The 19,934-nt window shown below is 34.1% G+C and overlaps 1 protein-coding gene across 2 annotated transcripts in view; it reads right to left on the reverse strand.

The window, feature by feature from the left end:
• The window catches only part of POLR1D (RNA polymerase I and III subunit D), a 52,917-nt gene that overhangs the window by 4,423 nt on the left and 28,560 nt on the right, over window positions 1–19,934 (reverse strand). For both annotated transcript variants that reach the window (XM_003764471.3, XM_031960754.1), the window contains exon 2: window positions 14,789–14,863. In XM_003764471.3, the coding sequence (XP_003764519.1) occupies window positions 14,789–14,863 (75 nt within the window). The remainder of the gene's footprint in view (window positions 1–14,788; window positions 14,864–19,934) is intronic.

A 19,934-nucleotide genomic window follows, 5' to 3' on the forward strand; every position in this document is an offset into this window, starting at 1 on the left:
ATTCTGTTAAGAGTCAAGCATTAATAAGAACTTAAGAGAACACAGAACAGGAAAGTCATGTTTCTAGAAGTGTCATCTCATAATGATGAACTTGTAGGATTGATGGTAAAGCCCTCCCCAAACACACAAGCAATAATGATAATTTTATAAAAATATACCTCTTTCATACTTTGCAAGTTATGCAAAGAAGAAAGATGACAAGGTGCAATCTGGTAAAGAAATGCCCACGAATGTTGGTGACTTAGAAATCAAGAATACTATGATAATATGGCTAATATAAGAGTGCTAATCATACTAGATGAAAAAAATATATCATTTAGGAGAAGTTTGCTTTGATTCTGATTTGCTGATTTTTGTGGGCATCATGTCTATCCTTCACATCATTTTTCTGAGAAAAATATAAAATGACTTAAAATAATTTGATACCTAGGACATTTTCTAAGAAAACAGGTTCCAGAGTATCTTTTGAGATCATTAATTATTTGGCCCAATGTCTCATATACTATATATATAAAAGATATTTGCTCAGCAACATGTAGTAGAAAAAGCACTGAAGTCAGGACTAAAACATCTGGGTTTTAGCCTTTTAATTAATATATTTTATTTTCGCAAAAGAGGCAAACCCCACCCCCAACTCTAATTTTTAAAATTATTTTATTAAAGCTTTTTAACATGTTAAATGTTAAATCCAAACATGTTAAATCCAATATATGCATACATATTTATGCAATTATCTTTCTGCACAAGAAAAACCAAATCAAAAAGGGAAAAAAATGACAAAGAAAATAAAATGCAAGCAAATCAACAAAAAGAGTGAAAATGCTATGTTGTGATCCACATTCAGTTCCCACAGTCCTCTCTCTGGGTGTAGATGGCTCTCTTCATCACAAGATCATTGGAACTGGTCTGAATCATCTCATTGTTGAAAAGAGCCATGTCCACCAGAATTGATCAGTGTATAATCTTTTTCTTGCTGTGTACAATGATCTTCCTGGTTCTGTCATTTCACTTAGCATCAATTCATTTAAGTCTCTCCAGGCTTCTCTGAAATCATCCTACTGATCCCCAACTCTAATTCTTAAAATGGTTATGCAAAGCAATGCAAAAAAGTGCTTATGAATGATTGCATTGCAAATGTATACTTCTATTATTTATTAGAAGAAAGGCAAACAATGTTTTTAAACAGTGCCAAAGCTGCCCACTGTTTTTTAGCTTAAGGTCAGTTAATTTTTTTTGTTACAGCTTTTTACTTACAAGATATATGCATGGGTAATTTTTCAGCATTGACCCTTGCAAAATCTTCTATTCCAACTTTTCCTCTCTTTCCCCTCATCCCCTCCCCCCTAGATGGCAGGTAGACCAATACATGTTAAATATGTTAAAGTATATGTTAAATACAATATATGTATATATATATATATTTATACAGTTATCTTGTTGCACAAGAAAAATAGGATTTAGAAATAAGGTAAAAATAACTTGAGAAGAAAAACAAAAATGCAAGCGGACAAAAACAGGAGTGAAAATGCTATATTGTGGTCCACACTCATTTCCCATAGTCCTTTTGCTGGGTGTAGCTAGTTTTCTTCATTATTGAACAATTGGAACTAATTTGGTTCATCTCATTGTTGAAGAGAGCCACATCCATCAGAATTGATCATCATATAGAATTGTTGTTGAAGTGTATAATGATCTCCTGGTTCTGTTCATTTCACTCAGCATCAGTTCATGTAAATCTCTCCAGGCCTTTCTGAAATCATCTTGCTGGTCATTTCTTACAGAAAAGTAATATTCCATAACATTCATATACCACAACTTATTCAGCTATTCTCCAATTGATGGGCATCCACTCAGTTTTTAATTTCTAACCACTACAAAAAGAGTTGCCACAATCAGTTATTTTTTAAGGTGATTTTTATGCACAAGGCTATAGTTTGTAAATTTATTGTTTCTGCTTTCTGAATTCATTATGTTATTACTTTTTATGCCACCTTATTTTTTTTATATTCATGATTTTTCATGACACAATAACATTGTGCCATGCATTCATATATATTTAGTTATTCCTCAATGTTGTAGGGGCACTGAACCTGTTTACCAGACTTTTGTTATTATAAATATTCTTGTACAGGTAGGTCTTTTTCTTCCTTAGGACTTGGAACTAATGATAGTGGTTTTGCTAGGTAAAGAGATCACAAGAATTCTTGAAAAGTTTTATTGTTTTAATTCTTTATTTCTTTTCAAAACATTCAGACCAATTCATACCAGCAGAGGATCATACAAAAACTCAATTGTTGGTAATTTTGGTATCTAAGAAATTGTCTAATTTAATCTTAATCTGAATAAGAATCACTTCTGTCATATTCCTGACAAGTGCCTCTCTGGTCTATTCCATCCTTGACAGCTGTTAGGAAGGTTCACCCTGTCTTGTATCTTAATCTGCATCCCTCGAATTACCACTATTGTCTAGTTTCTAATTACCACTGGTTTCTAGGGCTGACCTCTGGGGGCCAAGCAGGCTTAGGAGACCTGTTTTCTCAGTCTTCCCAACACATTTTTTTCCCCCTTCTTTTATCACTACTTCAGAGAGACAATATGATATAGCAGTGCTGAACTTGGAGTTAGGACAAATTCCATGTGAAACTTGCTTTGTTGCTATGGGCAAGTTCACTATCTAATCCCTATGTGTCCTGCTTTCCAGAGCTCTTATCAGCCTCACAATTACTCTACTGCTTTGTCTATATTTTTCCTAAAATGTCATATCCATAGGTGATCTGACCAGAGCAAAAAGTTATTTTCTTCCTCTCTTACCTGAACACAATGTTCCTCAACTCAGGGAGAGTTCACTTTGAAATTCTTGGCCACATTATATGCATGTGGAACTTGTGATCCATTAAAATCCCCAGATGTAACAGTCTCTATATTTACCCCTATTAAATTTCATCTGTTTGGGCTCAATGTTCTAGGATCATCAAGATCTTGTTGAAACTTGATTTTCTCACCCAGGTAGAAAAGAGGATGGAATAATCATTTTTATTAAGTTGAAGAAACTGAGGCAAATGGAGGTTAAATGTCTTGACCAGGATCACACAACTATTAAGTTTGGCCAAATTTGAACTCAGGTCTTCCTGATTTCCCCAGCAATCTGTCCTCTGTGCCTTCTAGCTTACTCTGTATGCTCTTTTCAATACTAATAATCATAGCAACTAATAGTCATATAATTTAATGTTTATTATGTGCTTATATATTCTAATATATATATATATATATATGTATATATATATCCCCTCTTATTTGATCTCCCAGTTCATTGTCATCAGAAAACTTAATAAGCATTTTATCAGGAAATCTCCTTTTAAAACTGTTATCAAATCATTCAGAAATGTTTACTCTTTAGGACTTGGTCATTCAAAAAGTTCCAAAAGCACCTGAATTATAAGTCACTAAATCATATATATATATATATATATATATATATATATATAGTCCAGAGGTATAGCATGAGACTTAAGTCAACTGGTTTGATAAAACATAGGTAAATTATACCTGCTTCCCTTCATCTAGAAATCTTAAAAACAAACAAACAAACAAAAATCTGAATTTATTTAGTTTGGCATGATTTGTTCTTGGTAAAGTCATGCTAACTCTTTATTTGCACTTTCCTCTTTTATTTTTTAACATTAGATTGCTTGTATGTATTTAGTTCTAAATACTGCTTATTTAATTCCTTCCAATGATTTACTTTCTATTTTTTGAAATGAAAAAATTTTTATGAAATGTTTTAAAAAAATTGTTGCTTTATGGCATATTTTGCCTGTTTGGGGGGAGTTTCTTGACAAAAATAATTCCTTCTTCAGCTCATTTTACAGATGAAGAAACACAGGATTAAGTGACTACTTGTCCAGAGTCACATAGCTAGAAGTGTCTGAGGCCAAATTTGAATTAAGGTCTTCCTGACTCCAGACCTAAATTCTCTTTACTAAGCACCGAGATGCCCTGGGGATAAAAAATACAAAGAATGAAGAAATTCTTCCTTGGAAGGAGCTTACACTCTAGCAAAGATAGACAAGAAGAGTGAGTGTGTGTGTGTAAGGATATAATACATATATCTATATAGATATCTATAGCAAAACTGTTTAAGAGGGAGGTCACTAGCAATTCAAGGGGATCAGAAAAGACTTCATATAGAAAGTGGTGCATGGGACAGGGATTCTATAAGATGAGGAGGGAAGTAAATTTCAAACATGAAGGGATATTTATTGCAAAGGCAGAGAGAATACATGAAGTAGCCTATGTGAGGATTAGAGAGAAGGCCAGTTTGAGTAAGAGTGAGTAAGGACAAGGTAAAGAAGAAAAGAAAAAACTCAAAGTACTCAGGTACTGCCTTCAAAGATTTAAGACAAAGCCAAATCGATGTGCTACCCAATTTATTAAGAAGCACAGGATTAGTGTCTTTCCCATCAATGAGGAGAAATATGGTGTACAAGGAAATCTCCAAAACTCAGACCTACTCACCTTCCAAGGTCTATTATCAGTTCTTTGCCCTCTCACTTTCACTTCTTTCACCCTACCATGAAGGCCTTAAATTACTGCTGGTCTGCGCTCTTCTAAAAATCTTCTAATAGATGTTTCTGGCTTCTAGTGTCTTCCCTATCCCATCAATCTTTTATACAATTGCCAAAATAATCTTTCTAATGCATTACTATGATGTGGAGGTCAGACTATCATGCCTGAGGCAGCAATTGTGCAAGGTCTGCAAGGTTTAGCATAATGTATGCTGCAATATAACCCAGGCCCATGCCTTATTCTTTAAACTTGTGCTTTGTTTCTTTTGCCATTTGATTGGTGGGCTGCTAGTGAATGCACATGGTGTCCCCGGGAAATGGAACCTCATTATGAGTCCTCAAACCTCACATCTGGGCTTAGATTATTCACTGTCCGCGAATTAAATTCCAAACTCAAAGCCTCCATAAGATATCTCTCCTCTTTCCTTACTGCACCTCCCAAATTTATTCTATATTATTTCCTTTTACTTATATCATGGCCAAACTCAAATTTTATTATTGACTTTTTATCTAATAATAATATTCATAATCATGGCTAGCATTTATAAAACACTTCATAGTTTGCAAAGCACTTTATAAATATTCATTTTATCTTTACAACAACCCTGTAATGCAGGGACTATTATTATTTTCATTTTATATTTGAAAAAACCAAGGGAAGTTAAGGGCTTTGCCCAGCCTTACTGTTTGTGGCTGGACTTGAATGTAGGTCTTGCCCTCTCACTGCCTCCTCCTCCTCCTCCCCCTCCTCTCCTTTCTATGTATTTGTGTACATTGTCCTTCACGGAGTTATTGACTCCTGCTATGCCCTGATCATTAAAATCCTTCTTTTTTCCAGTTTTAGGTGCCACTTCTTTTATAAAATCTTTCCTAACCCAGTTAGAAGCCATCCCATTCACCAAGAATCTCTTATGCCACCATCTGCCTCTCTAATGCATTGTCTAACTTGGCAGCTAGGTAGCCCAGGGTCTTGTATCAGGAAAACCTGAGTTCAAATGCAGCCTCAGACACTTGTTAGTTGTATGACCCTGGCCAAGTCACTAAATCTCTGTTTGCCTCAGTTTTCTCATCTGCAAAATGCAGATCATAATAGCACTTACCTTCCCAGGGTTTTTGTGAAGATCCAGTGAAGTAAAAACTATACAGTACTTAGCGCCAATTCCTGGTGGGTAGAAAGCACTACAGAAATGCTAGCTATTAACTATTATTTATTATTGTTATTATTACTTGTATCCTAAGTATTTGTGTATGTCTTATTACCTCTACAAAACTGTAAGGTCCTTGAGGGTCTCATCTGGTTTCATCTTTACATCAATGCCCAAGGCATTGTATAAAATATGTTGCAAGTACTTAATAAAAAATGTTTGCTGAACTGAACCAATTTGAACTAAAGAAGTGCTACAAACCAGGCTTGAGGCAAATTACTCAAAACTGAATAGTATTTGTAAAACTGAGATTGATGATCTGACTTGGAATATATGAAGTGGGTCTAAAAAAGAATAGCAGAGATGTGTTAAAGTATAATCATAGAACAGAATCTTTGACAAGGAAAATAACTAAACAATTTTATGTACAAAATGGCATCTCATAAGCACTATTAGGTACTCAGTTAAATTTCTAATTCTATCAAGTAGGATGAGAGGACAGGCGATTAGAAAAGGGTCGATGGGGAAGAGGGTAATAAGTAAATTGTAAAATAAATCTAGAAATGAAGGAGGAGAAGGTAACACAAACAAGAATTTTTCAAACTTTATAGTTATTGTATCTATACTGCTCAAGTATAGCAGCAATGTCTAGTACCTGCCCCCATACTTTGTACATAGTAAGCACTTGTTTGATTTATTTAACTATCATACTGCAATTTCATTATTGGAATCACAAGATTCAAGTAAACCAACCACCTGGTTGCCTGAATGATATGGTGCAAAGCACTGGTTTTGAAATCAGAATCCTTGCTTGAGTTCTAGGTCTAATACTTAATATCTATGAGCCAAAACCCGCAACATTTTTAACCTCAGCATTCTGATCTATAAAATGTTGATGACAATATTTATATTTCCTGCCTCAAAGGCAGGGTTGTGAGCAAAGTGCTTTGTAAACGACTAAGTGGTACATAAATATGAGTTACTGTTAACTTTATTAGTCTATGACTGGCAAAGTATAGTCATTAATAATGAAATTCACAAGCATGAAAATTATTCTTATAGCGACCAAGCCTTGGTGAGCCAATCATGTATAGAAGATTGTATTCCTTAGAGCTAGAAAGGTATTTACTGGTTATTATCTAGTCTAATCTAATTCATTTTGCTTCTGAAGAAGCTGAGTCTCAGGTTAAACAACTCATGCAAGGTTAAAGATCTAAAGTTAAGTGGTAAAGCAAGGATGGATGACCTGGGAGAATAGGGAGTTTTCTTGTTGCATAACTGGGGAATGTTGAGGTACAATACAGTAAATGTAGGTAACAGAAATAAAGGACAATGAAATAAGCTCAAATATAACCAAATGTTTATGTCCAGAGAAAAACTGTTTAACCCAAACTGGCAACAGAAATTGGATTCTTTTTATGAAACTTATCAGCATAAAGTTAGAAGTCAATATAGAAACAGTCAGTAGAAAACCTAAGTATGTATAATGAAGAAAAAAAAATGATGGTCACATCCAAGTTATAAACTTGGATAAACATCAGTTATAAACACATACCCTAAAAGCAACACTGTCATAAGTGTCATCTTCCAATGTGAAACACATCTAAAATGTATTTCATAAAATAATGGAATACTATAGTTCTATAAAAAATGATAAAACAAGCTGATTTTACAAAGGCTTGGAAAGATTTACATGAACTGATGCTGAAAGAAAAAGTCAAACCATGAATATATTGTACACAACAACAGCAAGAATATGTAATGATCAACTATGAAAGACTTGGGTTCTTCTCAGTGGTTCTGTGATCCAAAGCAATCCCAATAGACTTTGAACAAAAATGCCATCTCCAAGCAGAAAAGAACTACAGAGATTGAATGTAAATCAATACATGCTCTGTTCACTTTTTTCTTTTTTCTCTCTCCCACTGTTTTTCCCTTTTGCTCTGATTTTTCTCTCCCAACATGATTCATAAAGCAATGTGTATCAAAAACAAATTTTAAAATATATATACCACCTTAAAAAAAAAAAAAAAAAAAGATGGTGTTTCATAAAATTGACTCAGTTTTTAGATGGGAAACTGAATTCAGCCTTATGAAATTAAGCAGTCTGCTTATAGTCAAAATCAATGGCAATGTTGAAATCAAAAGCTAGGATTTCAGATTTATTTAAAACCACATACTTATGTAGGTCCCGTATCTGTTGTAGATCAAGCATGTATGTTAATTATTCACATCCCAGAAAAAAGCTATTTCCATTTGGCATATTCCCTTTGCATGACTGAGGTGATGAGTATAAAATAACATCTCTGTTATTTAAGTCCGTGGCAAAGATGCCACTATACACCTGAAATGGCATGAAACCAGGGGAATGTGTTTATTTTGTTCTGGTTGATTATTATTTACTTTACTGTTCAGTATTACTATTACTAACCCCACCACCCATGGTACTACAGTTTATAATACTGAAATCAAATAAAGTAGCACATGGCCACCTGAAAACATTCCTTATTGTGTGATATAATCCTCATTACTAAAAATGTCAATGTACAAAATAATTGAGGATCACGAAGCAATCATAAAGCAAAGATGGCCATGAGAAAGGATTGTTTCATATTACAAATATTATGTTTTGTTTTACATAGCTCTCTTCCATTATTATAATCTATTGGCAGAGAAATAAACAAATATAACTGGAATAGTAAGGACAGTAGTAGAATAGAAAAATAAACCCCAAAAGTACGTAAACAGTGTCAGAATTAAGAGAGGATGTAAAGGGACTGCTACACTAATAAACCATTTGTATATATATGAAAGTCAACAATAATACATTCTAACGATAATAATAATAATGACTGTGTATGAAAGGAATATGGGGTACAGGGATAGTTCAATGTTATCAGATAACATATCACATAAACAAAAGCAATGTGGCATAATATTAACCCAAGGATCCCAGTACTGGATTTTATCCTTGATCCTGCTATGTGACATCAGGCATTTTCTCTGGGCCTTGGTTTCTAAAATTTTAAGTGATAAGGCAGCTGAAGTCCTCAAATTAGATTTTTCCTTCAAAGCTATTGGTTAATTTCTTAAAAGATCTACATAGAAATGTTTTCCTTTAGTGACCAGGTTGATTTAAAACAGAGTAAAAAATACTATATAAAACATAAAACTGCTTTTTAAATTTAGAAAATTAAACCTCAAATTCTTTCACTACTAGATTTTTTTTTCTAATACATTTTTTCAATGAAACAACATTTTATGTGAGTTTCTCAGGTTTATTTAAAAGCAAACACTAAAATCAAAATGACTCAATTTAAACTGTATTGGCTTACAAACATGCCAATATACTGAAATGAAAAAAAAAATGAAAATAGCTTTGGTTACGGTAACTAAGTCAGGCCAAGTTTCTGAAATTTATGCTTAGGAATTGCTCTATGCTGACTAAAAGGAGGTCACATGAGCCAATATGTCAGGGTCTATAGGGCCTCAGTCAAGAACAAAGTCTAAAGGACTTTTTGGATGAATGACATCCAGGAAATTACTACACCAAATGATCACTTTTCATTTGAAATAAAGAATGACATGTTATTTTAATTTTCTTTATTTCAGCAATTTCCTTCTGGCATGAACTCAACCACCTCCCTTAGATCTTTTTTACTGATCATTTAAAGAGAAGAAATAGTGCTTCTTCCTTTAAAAAAGAATATAAGCCACAATCTACTACCATATCTTTGAGAATAGCATAAATTAAAATAATTACTGTAGCTTAGGTGCAGAAGGTTTTCCCTTTTTCCCTTGGAAAATACTCATTTTTAAGAATGCAAAGGATGAACCTGAACAGAAGGGAAATGATCTACAGCCAAGAATTAGTGATGTTTTTAGGGACTGGCAGAAGGGAGATGGGGAACAACCATCTTCAGGATAACAAAGATTGAAGTGACCCTGCGTATCTCCTGTAGCTAGAAAAGGCTAGAGTAAAAAGTATACTTCACCTCCTCCCTCCACTTTTAACATAGCTTTGTAAAGTCTTCTGGCATGGAATTTCTCCTTTGGAAGTCTTTGAATACTATTGAAATCTGGCCCAATGTAGCATGGTAGAATTACTGACATTTACTTTGTGCTGCAATGCAATCCAATGATCAATCTAGGACAAGCCATTAAAAATAATACAAAACTAAATACAATAAAATTTTTATTTTTAATGTCAAAACTAATTTACATAGAAGGATAGCTCAATTGAATTGGTTAGAGTATTATAGTACTGAGGCCAATGTTCAATCTCTATTTACATAGGTCCAAATGTATAGCTGTTTCAAAGACATATGCCACTGATCTCAAGGGAAATAAAGAGGAAAAAGAAGATAAATGAAATAACCAAATTAACCACCATTATTCAACTCAAATCAAGTATTTATAAATCACTCACTATGGGCCAGGCTTTGTGTTAGGTGATACAAATACCAAAAAGAAAAAAAAAATTCCAACTTTAAATGAAGGAACTACATTCCATTGAGGGAGACAAGTACACATTAAAAAATAGACACAATATAAATATGTATGTATGTATGTATGTATGTCTGTATCTGTGTACTACACAAAGTAGTAAAATAAAATATAGTTTGGAAGAGCACATTTTGGGGATCAGGAAAGGTTTCATGTGGAAGATGGCAACACAGACTTTTTTTAGTTTAATTAAAGGGAAAATGTTTTATTATTTGCATTATTCAGGGTAACTGACAGAAGTTATCAGATATTTGCTAAATTTCAAATTGCTTACTGTTATATAATCTTAACAGAAGTCCTTTTATTTATTTATTTTTCATTCATAAACCTCCCCTGGTTGGCATTTAAAGCCCTTAACAACTTGTCTCCAAACAGCCTTTCTATGCTTACCATACATTACTCTATATCAGTCATTCCATGGTTGAGGCACTGTGACTCAAGGAGTCTGCAAAGGCAAGAAGATCATGTGTGAGGAACAAGAAGATGGTCAGTTTGGCTGAAACATGGAGTGACTGAAAGATTTGCATTAGTTCAGTTTACTCTCTATCCTCTTCCCCCTCTTTTTAATCCAGTGAAATCTACTCCCTCACCTGTTCTGAGAAACCCCAGTTGTCTTTTTTTTTTTTTATTAAAGCTTTTTATTTTCAAAACATTTGCATGGATAATTTTTCAACATTAATGCTTGCAAAACTTTGTGTTCCAAATTTCCCTCCTCCTTCCCCGATCCCTCTCCTAGATGGCAAGTAATCCAATATAGACACAGACACATTTTCAAAGGAGAGAGACTCTATGGGGATGGAGGTGAGGAAGGAAGGAGTGCATTCCAGAGATGGGAGACCCAGTACAAAAGCACAGGTAGTATTCATGAGTGTTGAAAGTAAGAAAAGGCCAGTCTGGCTGGATAGCAGAGGGTAAAAGGAATTAAGTTCAAAGAGGTTGAAATGAGAGATTGGGATCAGGCTGTATAGGAAGAAGATATGTTTAAGGAAAATAATTTTTGCAACAGTGTAAGAGACTTGAGTCAAGATCAACTAGGTATTTGTTGTAATAATCTAGGTAAAAGTTGGTTAAGGTTTGAACTATTAATCAAACAATTAACATTTATTAAGTACACTAGGCACCGTGCTAAGTGCAAATGGGAAAGATGTTAAAAAGGTAGAAGACAAGATAGGGCAACTGATTAAATATGTAAGGTGAGGGAGAGTAAGAAATTAAGGACAATGAAAATATTATGAACTCAGTACTCTGGAAGGATGATGGTGCCTAACAAATGGTTGGTATAGAAAAGGGGAAGCTTTAAAGAGAAAGCAAAGTTTAGTTTTAGACATTTTGAGTTTAAGATACATCCATATTGGAATGTCCAAGAGGCAGCCGTGGAGACTGAGGCTGGATATGAAGATATGGGAATTATCTGCATAGAGATAGTTAAACCTGTAGGAGCTGATAGCATGCAGAGGAATAAGAGAAGGGAACCCAAAACAGAATGCTGGGTACAGTAAGTGGGCATAATGTGGATAATGGACCAGCAAAGGAGCCTGAGGAGTGGTCTGGCAAGTAGAAGAAAACAAGAGAAAGAAGTGTTACAAAAACCCAGAGAGGAGAGACTATTTAGGAAGAGACAGTAGTCAACAGTGTTAAATATAGCAGTTAGGTTGAGAAAGATTAGGAAAGAGAAAGGATCACCAGATTTGGCCATTAAGTGATTAATGGTAATTCTGGAAATAATTTCAGTTAGTAATGAGATAGGAAACCAAACTGAAAAAGGAGTGAGAAGACAGGAAATGAAGGCAATGAAATATAGACAGTTTTTTCCAAGAGTTTAGCTGACAAAGAAAGAATAGAGGATGAAATGAAGGGTTTTTTTTTTTTAAAGGAAACTTGGGTAGGTTTAAAGACAGAAAGGAAAGATTAAGTTGATAAGGAGAAATTGAATTAGTGAGGAAGAGAGGAAAACTGAGGTTGCAATTGACCAAAAAGGATGGAAGAGAATAAAATTAAGTTCACAAAGTAAAGGGATTGGTTATAGTAAAGTCAAGGACTATGTCTTCATCACAGACTGAGAGGAAACGGGAAAGAATGAGGCTTGATGCCAATGGATTTTGGGAGAAAAAGGATAGGAAAAGAGGGAGCTATTATCAAATACCCTCATTTTTCCCCCCAACAAAGCCAAGGTACTCAACTAAGAGATATGAAGTGATAAAAAATGACAATAGTAATAAACATTTATATAGCTTTTCAAGATTTGCAAAACATTTTACAAATACCTCATTTTACCTGGGAGATATCCCCATTTTACAGATAGGGTTAAAAAGCTAGAAAGTGTCTAGGGTAGGATCTGAACTTAAATGTCCCTGACTTCTGGGCTACCTAGTTACCTGTAAGAAGAATTATGTGATACCTTTCCTGAAGAAGGAAAGAAAGAGGTTGAAATGGCTTCTGTGGTGAAAAATCAAGTGTTTGTATTGGTGTTCCTACTCAAAGATGACCAAAATGACATCATTTTGTTGGGATCAAAGTAGAGTGTATGTCTGACTGTGGTTAAACAGACTATCATTAGGCTGAAGCTACAGATGGAGGAGAGAAGTTGGAGCAAGGACTGAGAAATTAGACTAAAGTGTGATGGGAACAGAGGTCTCAAAGAGGACAAATAACAGGTGTAAGAGAGGTGAAGTCTTGGGAGGGACAGAAAGATAGATGCAAAGCTTCTAATTAGAGAAGTGTAACACTTATGGGTAATAATGAGATCTAATAGTTAACTACCCCTCTGTATGGCTGAAGTGGAGAAAAGTAGATCGTGGGATTTAAGGAGGCTGAAAAATTGGAAGCATCTCAATGAATATTAAAGTTTCACAGCATAAAGACAGGTACTGGCAAGCAGAGGAAGATGGTGAGAAACAGGGAAGAATAAGATGAGGGTGAGTGAAGGAGGCAAAGTAAGTATGGAAGTAACAATAAGGTGTAGACATCTATACCATTCATCAAACATTGCCTATTGCATATAAAATGCAGTGTTAGGAATGGAAGAAGATAAAAAGTTTAAGAAAGGATTTCTGATTTTATGGAGCTGTAAGATAACCTGTATCATTATTAAATGATAATGCATGGAGAGTTACAAAATGTAAAAGTGTTGTATGAGGGCTAAGAAGAAAAGCTGTTACCAACTAGAACATGAGGGTCAATCAGGGTAAGTTTTTGGTGGTGGTAACATTGAGAATATTTTTAAATTTTTAGTTATTTTCTTACCTCTTCTTTAAAACCTGAGAACCAATGATAATCAATTCTTCAACAAATTTATGAATGAAATAGTCAATTATGTACCTAAATGTACTATCCATTAGAAAACTGATTAGCTGTATTTAATATTCCCACCAAGGAAAAACATTTGGTTAATCCACATGTAAGACCCTTTTCCATCTGTGTCAGAGGTGGAGAGATACTGGATATAGAACAGAGCTTCTTAAACTTCTACTTGCTACCCCCTTTTCAGCAAGAAATTTTTATGTGAACCTAACAGGCATATAAAATAGGTATACAAATCAAATATTTACTGATAATAAATTACAATTTAAAAATCCTCCACATTCAGATATACAACCTCATATGGGGTCACAACCCACAGTTTAAGAAGCTTTGGTATAGAGAATGTTTAAAAGACATTGAGCAGTTTCACTGGAGGAGAAAATGGGACAGTAGCCATATGAGGCAAAAGGGTCACAGGAAGCTTTTTTTTAGGACTTGAGAGATTATTTCAAGTGTGAAGGAGTCAGGTGAAAGTGAGGTGAAAAAATGCAAATGAGGGGGGGCAGCTAGGTGGTGCAGTGGATAGAGTACCAGCCCTGAAGTCAGGAGGACCTGAGTTCAAATCAGGCCTCAAGACACTTAACACTTTCTAGCTGTGTGACCCTGGGCAAATCACTTAACCCCAGCTGCCTCAGGGGGGGAGAAAAGAAAGAAAAGAAAAATACACACGAGGAAATGACGTTAGGATCAAAAGGTAGGAGAATATGGAATTGAAGGTATCAGTGCAGTAATCAATGTTAATGAGGAGTAAAGATACCTTTTCATGTGTGGCTATGAAGAGAATGGATAGTCAGAGAAGTTTTGAGAAGCGAAGGTAGCTGTGGAAAATTCATGCTGGATGGTCTTATTCTAAGTCATGTAGAATGGTAAATTGTTATTAAGTATGAAGGATAGGTTTTAAGATGATATGGAACAGTGGCTATAAGGAAAGAGATGAAGGAGTGTTGAATAGAAGTGAGCACCAAGCTAAGGGTCTTTATTTACTTTTTTACCTAGAGACTATACAAAAGTAAATCAGTCTAGAATGTTTGGGTTATTCTAAATTCAGATTGTGAAGTCATAAATTAATTACTGTGCTTATGCAAAGATACTTTCATTTACTTAGGACTATTATCAAAGCTGAAGATCATGACAGATTAAATATACTTCTCATTAAAGTACCTTTTAGTACCTTGCCTCTTGGAAATGATCCAACGGGAAGAACTATTAAACTCTAAAAAATTATATTCTCTCTTAATGTTAAAATACTAAGATTATTATATGGAAACTTACCACCCCATAGGCCCCATTGTCTCTGCTCTGGTTTTTCCCCGTTTAGCTTCCTTAAGAAGTTCTTCTATTGCCTTCCTGAGGGGAAAAATAAAGAAGCTTTTGAAAAACAAACAGATTAGCAACTATCATATAACAATAATCATAGAAGAAAAATACCATCTTTTTATCAGGGACTTTTTCACTTTTGGGGAGGCCAGAGACCCCTTTAATTCTTTGGTGATAGCTACAAAGACCTTCTCAGAAAAATATTTACAATTGAATATATAAAGCACATAGGTTAACAAAGGAAATCAAAAATTACTGGAAAAATAAAGATGTAATTTTTTCCCCTCATCCCAGTATACTGTTCCCCTGAAATCTCTATGGGCTGACTCCTGTAGGGCTTGCAGACCCCAGGTTAAACACACCACTTTTATACTGTTTATAGTACTTGAGTACAACCAGAATAAGAGCTGACATTTGTGTAGCTCTTTAGTATTTGCAAAGTACTTTCCATAAATTATCTCATTTGAGCCTAACAACTCAATGAGTCAGGTATTATGGAGATTATTAATGGAAACTGAAGTTCAGAAAGTCAGAGATGGGATAAAGAACTTATCTTATTGAACCTGAGTCTGCCTAATCCTGCCATATAACTTCTCATTTTATAAAATTTTCTAATGTTAAAACATATTCAAGGGGTAAATGGGTATAAATTATTTTTCATACTATTCACATAAGAGACAATGCCAGATTTCAAGAAAAATAAAGATGACCAGTCAATGATTTTAGGAACTTAAGGAGAATGTTAGCAAGACCACAGTTGGTACTCATTCTTTATGCTACCCTTTTATCTAAGGCAAATCATTTTTCTTTAACATGTTTTGGGGTTTAATCAACACTTTTCAAATTTATATCTATGTATGGAGATGGGCCTCTGGATACCTTATATACAAGTCCTTTTCTTGTAAATTTCTAAAAATATGACAAGGATAGCAGAATCTCAGTAACAATTGCCAATCTTACCTCCTGTAATATTTTAATCAAAATCATCAAAATATTTATTCAAAATAATTTTTTTTCTTTTTTAAAGACAAGAAAATTGAAATTCAGAATTTACATGCGTTACCCATGGTCACAAAACTAGCCAATGTCATGAGCAGGATATGAGCCCATGTCTTCTTGACTCTAAGTCTAGTATTCTCTTTCCTAATTTCAAGGATCTGGGATTTCATCATGTGTCCCCAACTTATCTTTTCTATGCCTTTGTAGAAACCAGTTTCTGGTGAAGGGACCTTCTAATCTGGCTGGTTTCAAATAAGACTCAGACAAAGTTACTGCTGAAGTTATACTGGCAAACTTTCCAGCTCTCAGGGGTTTTGTCAGCACAGAATTTTAGAATCTAGGTTGGTAAAACTCTATCCATAAAGGGCTTTGCAAACTTAAAGTGCTATAGAAATGCTATTATTATTTCTGTGACTTTGTGAGGCATTCATTCATTCATTCATTCATTCAGTAAGTACTTCACCAACCCACCAGTTAAGTTGCACTGGCTACATCAAGCCGATTGTCTTGAGGACAGCTCTTCTCTTTAAAACACTCCTTTACGTTTTGCCTTTTATTATAATGTAAAGTTTTTTAAGTAAAAACTATCTTGTTATCTTGCATTTGTAGCATTAATTAGCAAAGAGCTTAACACATAATGAGCACAAAATAAACGTTCTGTACAAAAAGTGAGGTAGCACAGCAGATATTGTGAGGTTTAGAGAGGAAACTATAGTTCAACTTTGGCCTCAGACACTTAATAGCTGTGTGACCCTGGGCAAGTCACTTAACTTTGTTTGTCTCAGTTTCTTTACCTATAAAAAGAGGGGGAAAAGGAAATGGCAAACTACTCCAATATCTTTGCCAGGAAAATCCAAAAATAGGGTCAGGAAGAGTCAAACATGACTAAACAACAAAAAGAAATGTTTACTATATGCAGAACACTGTAATATAGGCCATGCAAAGTTTATATAAGACCAAATTCTTTCCAGATGGAGCTTTAACCAATTTCTACATGAATATTTTCATTATCTCCCTGGCTACCACTATCTTCTCTGTACTTTTATATATGTGTATATACCACATATTTGGTATACAAATGTGTACCTGTTATTTTCTCAGTTTCTTTTCTGTTCTATATCCCCCAGCATCTAGCACAACATGGTTACTTTATAAATGTATTATATTTTGTGTGTGTGTGTGTATATATATATATATATACATACATACATATATATATAAATGTATGTTTATATATTATGTATATATAAATATATTAATTTTGGGATTTCCTTCCATTTATAATATAGTCTCTAAACTATACAGCATAGTATAGTCTCCAATTATATTAGAGTATTATAAATGTATTATAGTATAGTCTGCATATTTTACTCTATAATATCCCTGTCCTGTGCTTTGCTTTTTATGCCCTAGTTATTATTATCTTATAGTGACCTACAAAGCATAACATGAAGGCTCTTTGTACCACACTGAATCTGAAACATACCACTCCCCCCTTACCAATTAACATGAACTCTATTATCTTCCTAATAACCATTCATTCAATCAAATATTTCACAGTTGAATTATGTGATATCAATGGAAGATAAATGAATCTGATTTCAAACTATACTCTTATAAACCAAGAAATGATCATTTGTTATATGTACTGGGATTCACTATCTCCGATAGCAGCAGTTCACTAAAAATTATTTTGCTGGACTCTAGAACAGATACTTTTCAATCTTAATTTTCAGAAACAAATATTTCTCTTTTCCTTTTTTTTATGTGTCTACTAGATACAAAAAGGCCAAGGAAGAACAAATATGTTCTCTGTCCCCACAGATAGATTAGTTTGGATATTTCTTTCATATACACATATGCATATATGAATCACCTGTACCCTTTCTCTGGGATGGAAAGGACAATTAAAGAAACACATACAAAAATATGTACAGTTATCAACTTATAAAATGGATGTATTCTGAAAGTTCATTTTAAAGTTGGCTGTTTAAAGCAAAAGTCTCCAATGCATTCTCAATGTATTTCCTCATTTAATTTAAAAAATATGAGATAAATAATAATATTTGATTCCACAATCAATAGAGAGTCACTGGAACTTATCAATAAGGGAAGTAAAAAGACTTGTATTTTGGGAAAATCCTTCAGGCAGTGACAGGGAGGAGAGATCAGAGAAGGAACAGACTTGAGACTGAAAGACAAATGAAGAAGCTATAGTGTGTAAAGGACCATGGAGGCCATGTAGGAATATAGTCACATGAGTGGAGAGAAGGGAATAAATCAGAGATATTGTAGGGGCAGAAAGTACAAGATTTGGCAAATGATTGAATATGTAAGGCAAATGGGAATAACCTGAGCCACCCAGCCACCTGGGCTGATTGAAGCCACATGATAGTCTGTGGAGCTGGGGATAGTTACAGAGGAAGTTTTCCTTAGCCTAATATTAAAAGATATCTATAATCTGGCTCCAACTTACCTTTTCAATATTACTTCATTTTTCTGCTTTGCATTATACTCTCCATCTAAGGTAAATTGACTATTAGCTATTACTCAATTCTTTCCACTGCTATTATTTATCAGGCTGTTTCAAAAATATAAAATGCACCACCTCCAAATCTCTTATTGATAAAATTTTCCTAAAGCTTTGAGTGGGGATCTAGAAAGATCCATGATCTAGCTAAAGCTAGATCCTAGAATCTAAGAGAAATCGAAGCAATATCACTGTAGAAGTACACCAGAGACTACTTATACTAAAGGAGGGAAAGATGAAAATTTTGGAAAACTTATTACAAAACTGGCATGAAGGCATGACTTCAACCCTATAAACCTTTGCTATAGTTATTTTTATGCCAAAATCAGAGCAACTGAGAAATTACTAACATGTATCAATGAAAATTAAATTTTTCAAAAAGTAAAGGAAAGGATAAGTATTGACAAAACTAATATCTGGAATAGATAGCATTATAAAATTGGATCACACTGAAAAAGTTACATTTCTGGGCATATTTTGCTTCTCTTTTCTTTTCTAAGCAAAAATGATTTTGGATTGGGATTAACAGAATAAGGCAATTACCAGGAAAATGAAAGGTAAGTGAAGACATGGTAAGCTAAATCATGACACTCAGATGAAATAAATATGAAGGTTTTGAAAGAATTGGCTAATATGATTACAGAACTAGCTGGTGAGTTTCTAAAAGATTATGTGAAAAGATTATGTGAGTTTACTGGATTAGAAAAGGACAAATGTACTAATTTTCAAACAAAAGAAGAGCAAAATCTGCAAGCTGGCAAGATTGATTCTCCTTCTGGAAAGCATAATTAAGAAAATGACTTTTGAAAGGGAAGAAAACAAAATGATTATAGGTATCATCAAAAACCAGCAAGATAGTACCAACTGTTCAGGACAGACTAATTTAATTTCCTTAATCTCCCCCCTTCCCCCAAAAAACATTTATTAATATCTTTTGTTTTTATACAACCATACTCCTTGTTCTAGATCAAATCTTACCTTTGTGACAAAAACAATTTAAAAATATCTATTTTAGTGACCATATCTGACCACGGTTACAATATTCTGCCCTACTATACAAACCCCTGCTTCTCTGTTATGAGGGGAAAGGTTATGTCTTCATTACTCAAGAGTTCAACTTTCTTCTATTGATTTTTACATGAGATTTCCATAGTGAATGTGTTTATTATTTTATTGCTTATTTAACTCTCCAACAATTCATACAAATCTTCCCATATTCCACTAAATTGTTAGTAATCATTTCTCATTGCACAATATCACTTATGCCATAGTTTTGGCTAGCTATTCTCTAATCAATTGAGTTTCCTCCTCTCATTCGCCTCTCTGCCCATCAAATCTCTGCTAGCACAAAGAATGCTATGAACATTTCTATGTAGATATGTGAGTTGGAAAGCCAACTATATGGCACAATGGACATAATGCTACATGAGAAGTCAGAAAGAGCCAAGTTCATATCTGACCTAAGACACTTGTGAGTTGTGTGATGGAAGTCATTTAATCACAGTTTGCCTCTGCTTCCTCATCTATAAAATGGGAATAATAGCACTTTTCTCCCAGGGTTGTTGTAAGGAT

This window comes from Sarcophilus harrisii, chromosome 3, assembly GCF_902635505.1.
Source record: "Sarcophilus harrisii chromosome 3, mSarHar1.11, whole genome shotgun sequence".
Taxonomy (NCBI): Eukaryota; Metazoa; Chordata; class Mammalia; order Dasyuromorphia; family Dasyuridae; genus Sarcophilus; species Sarcophilus harrisii.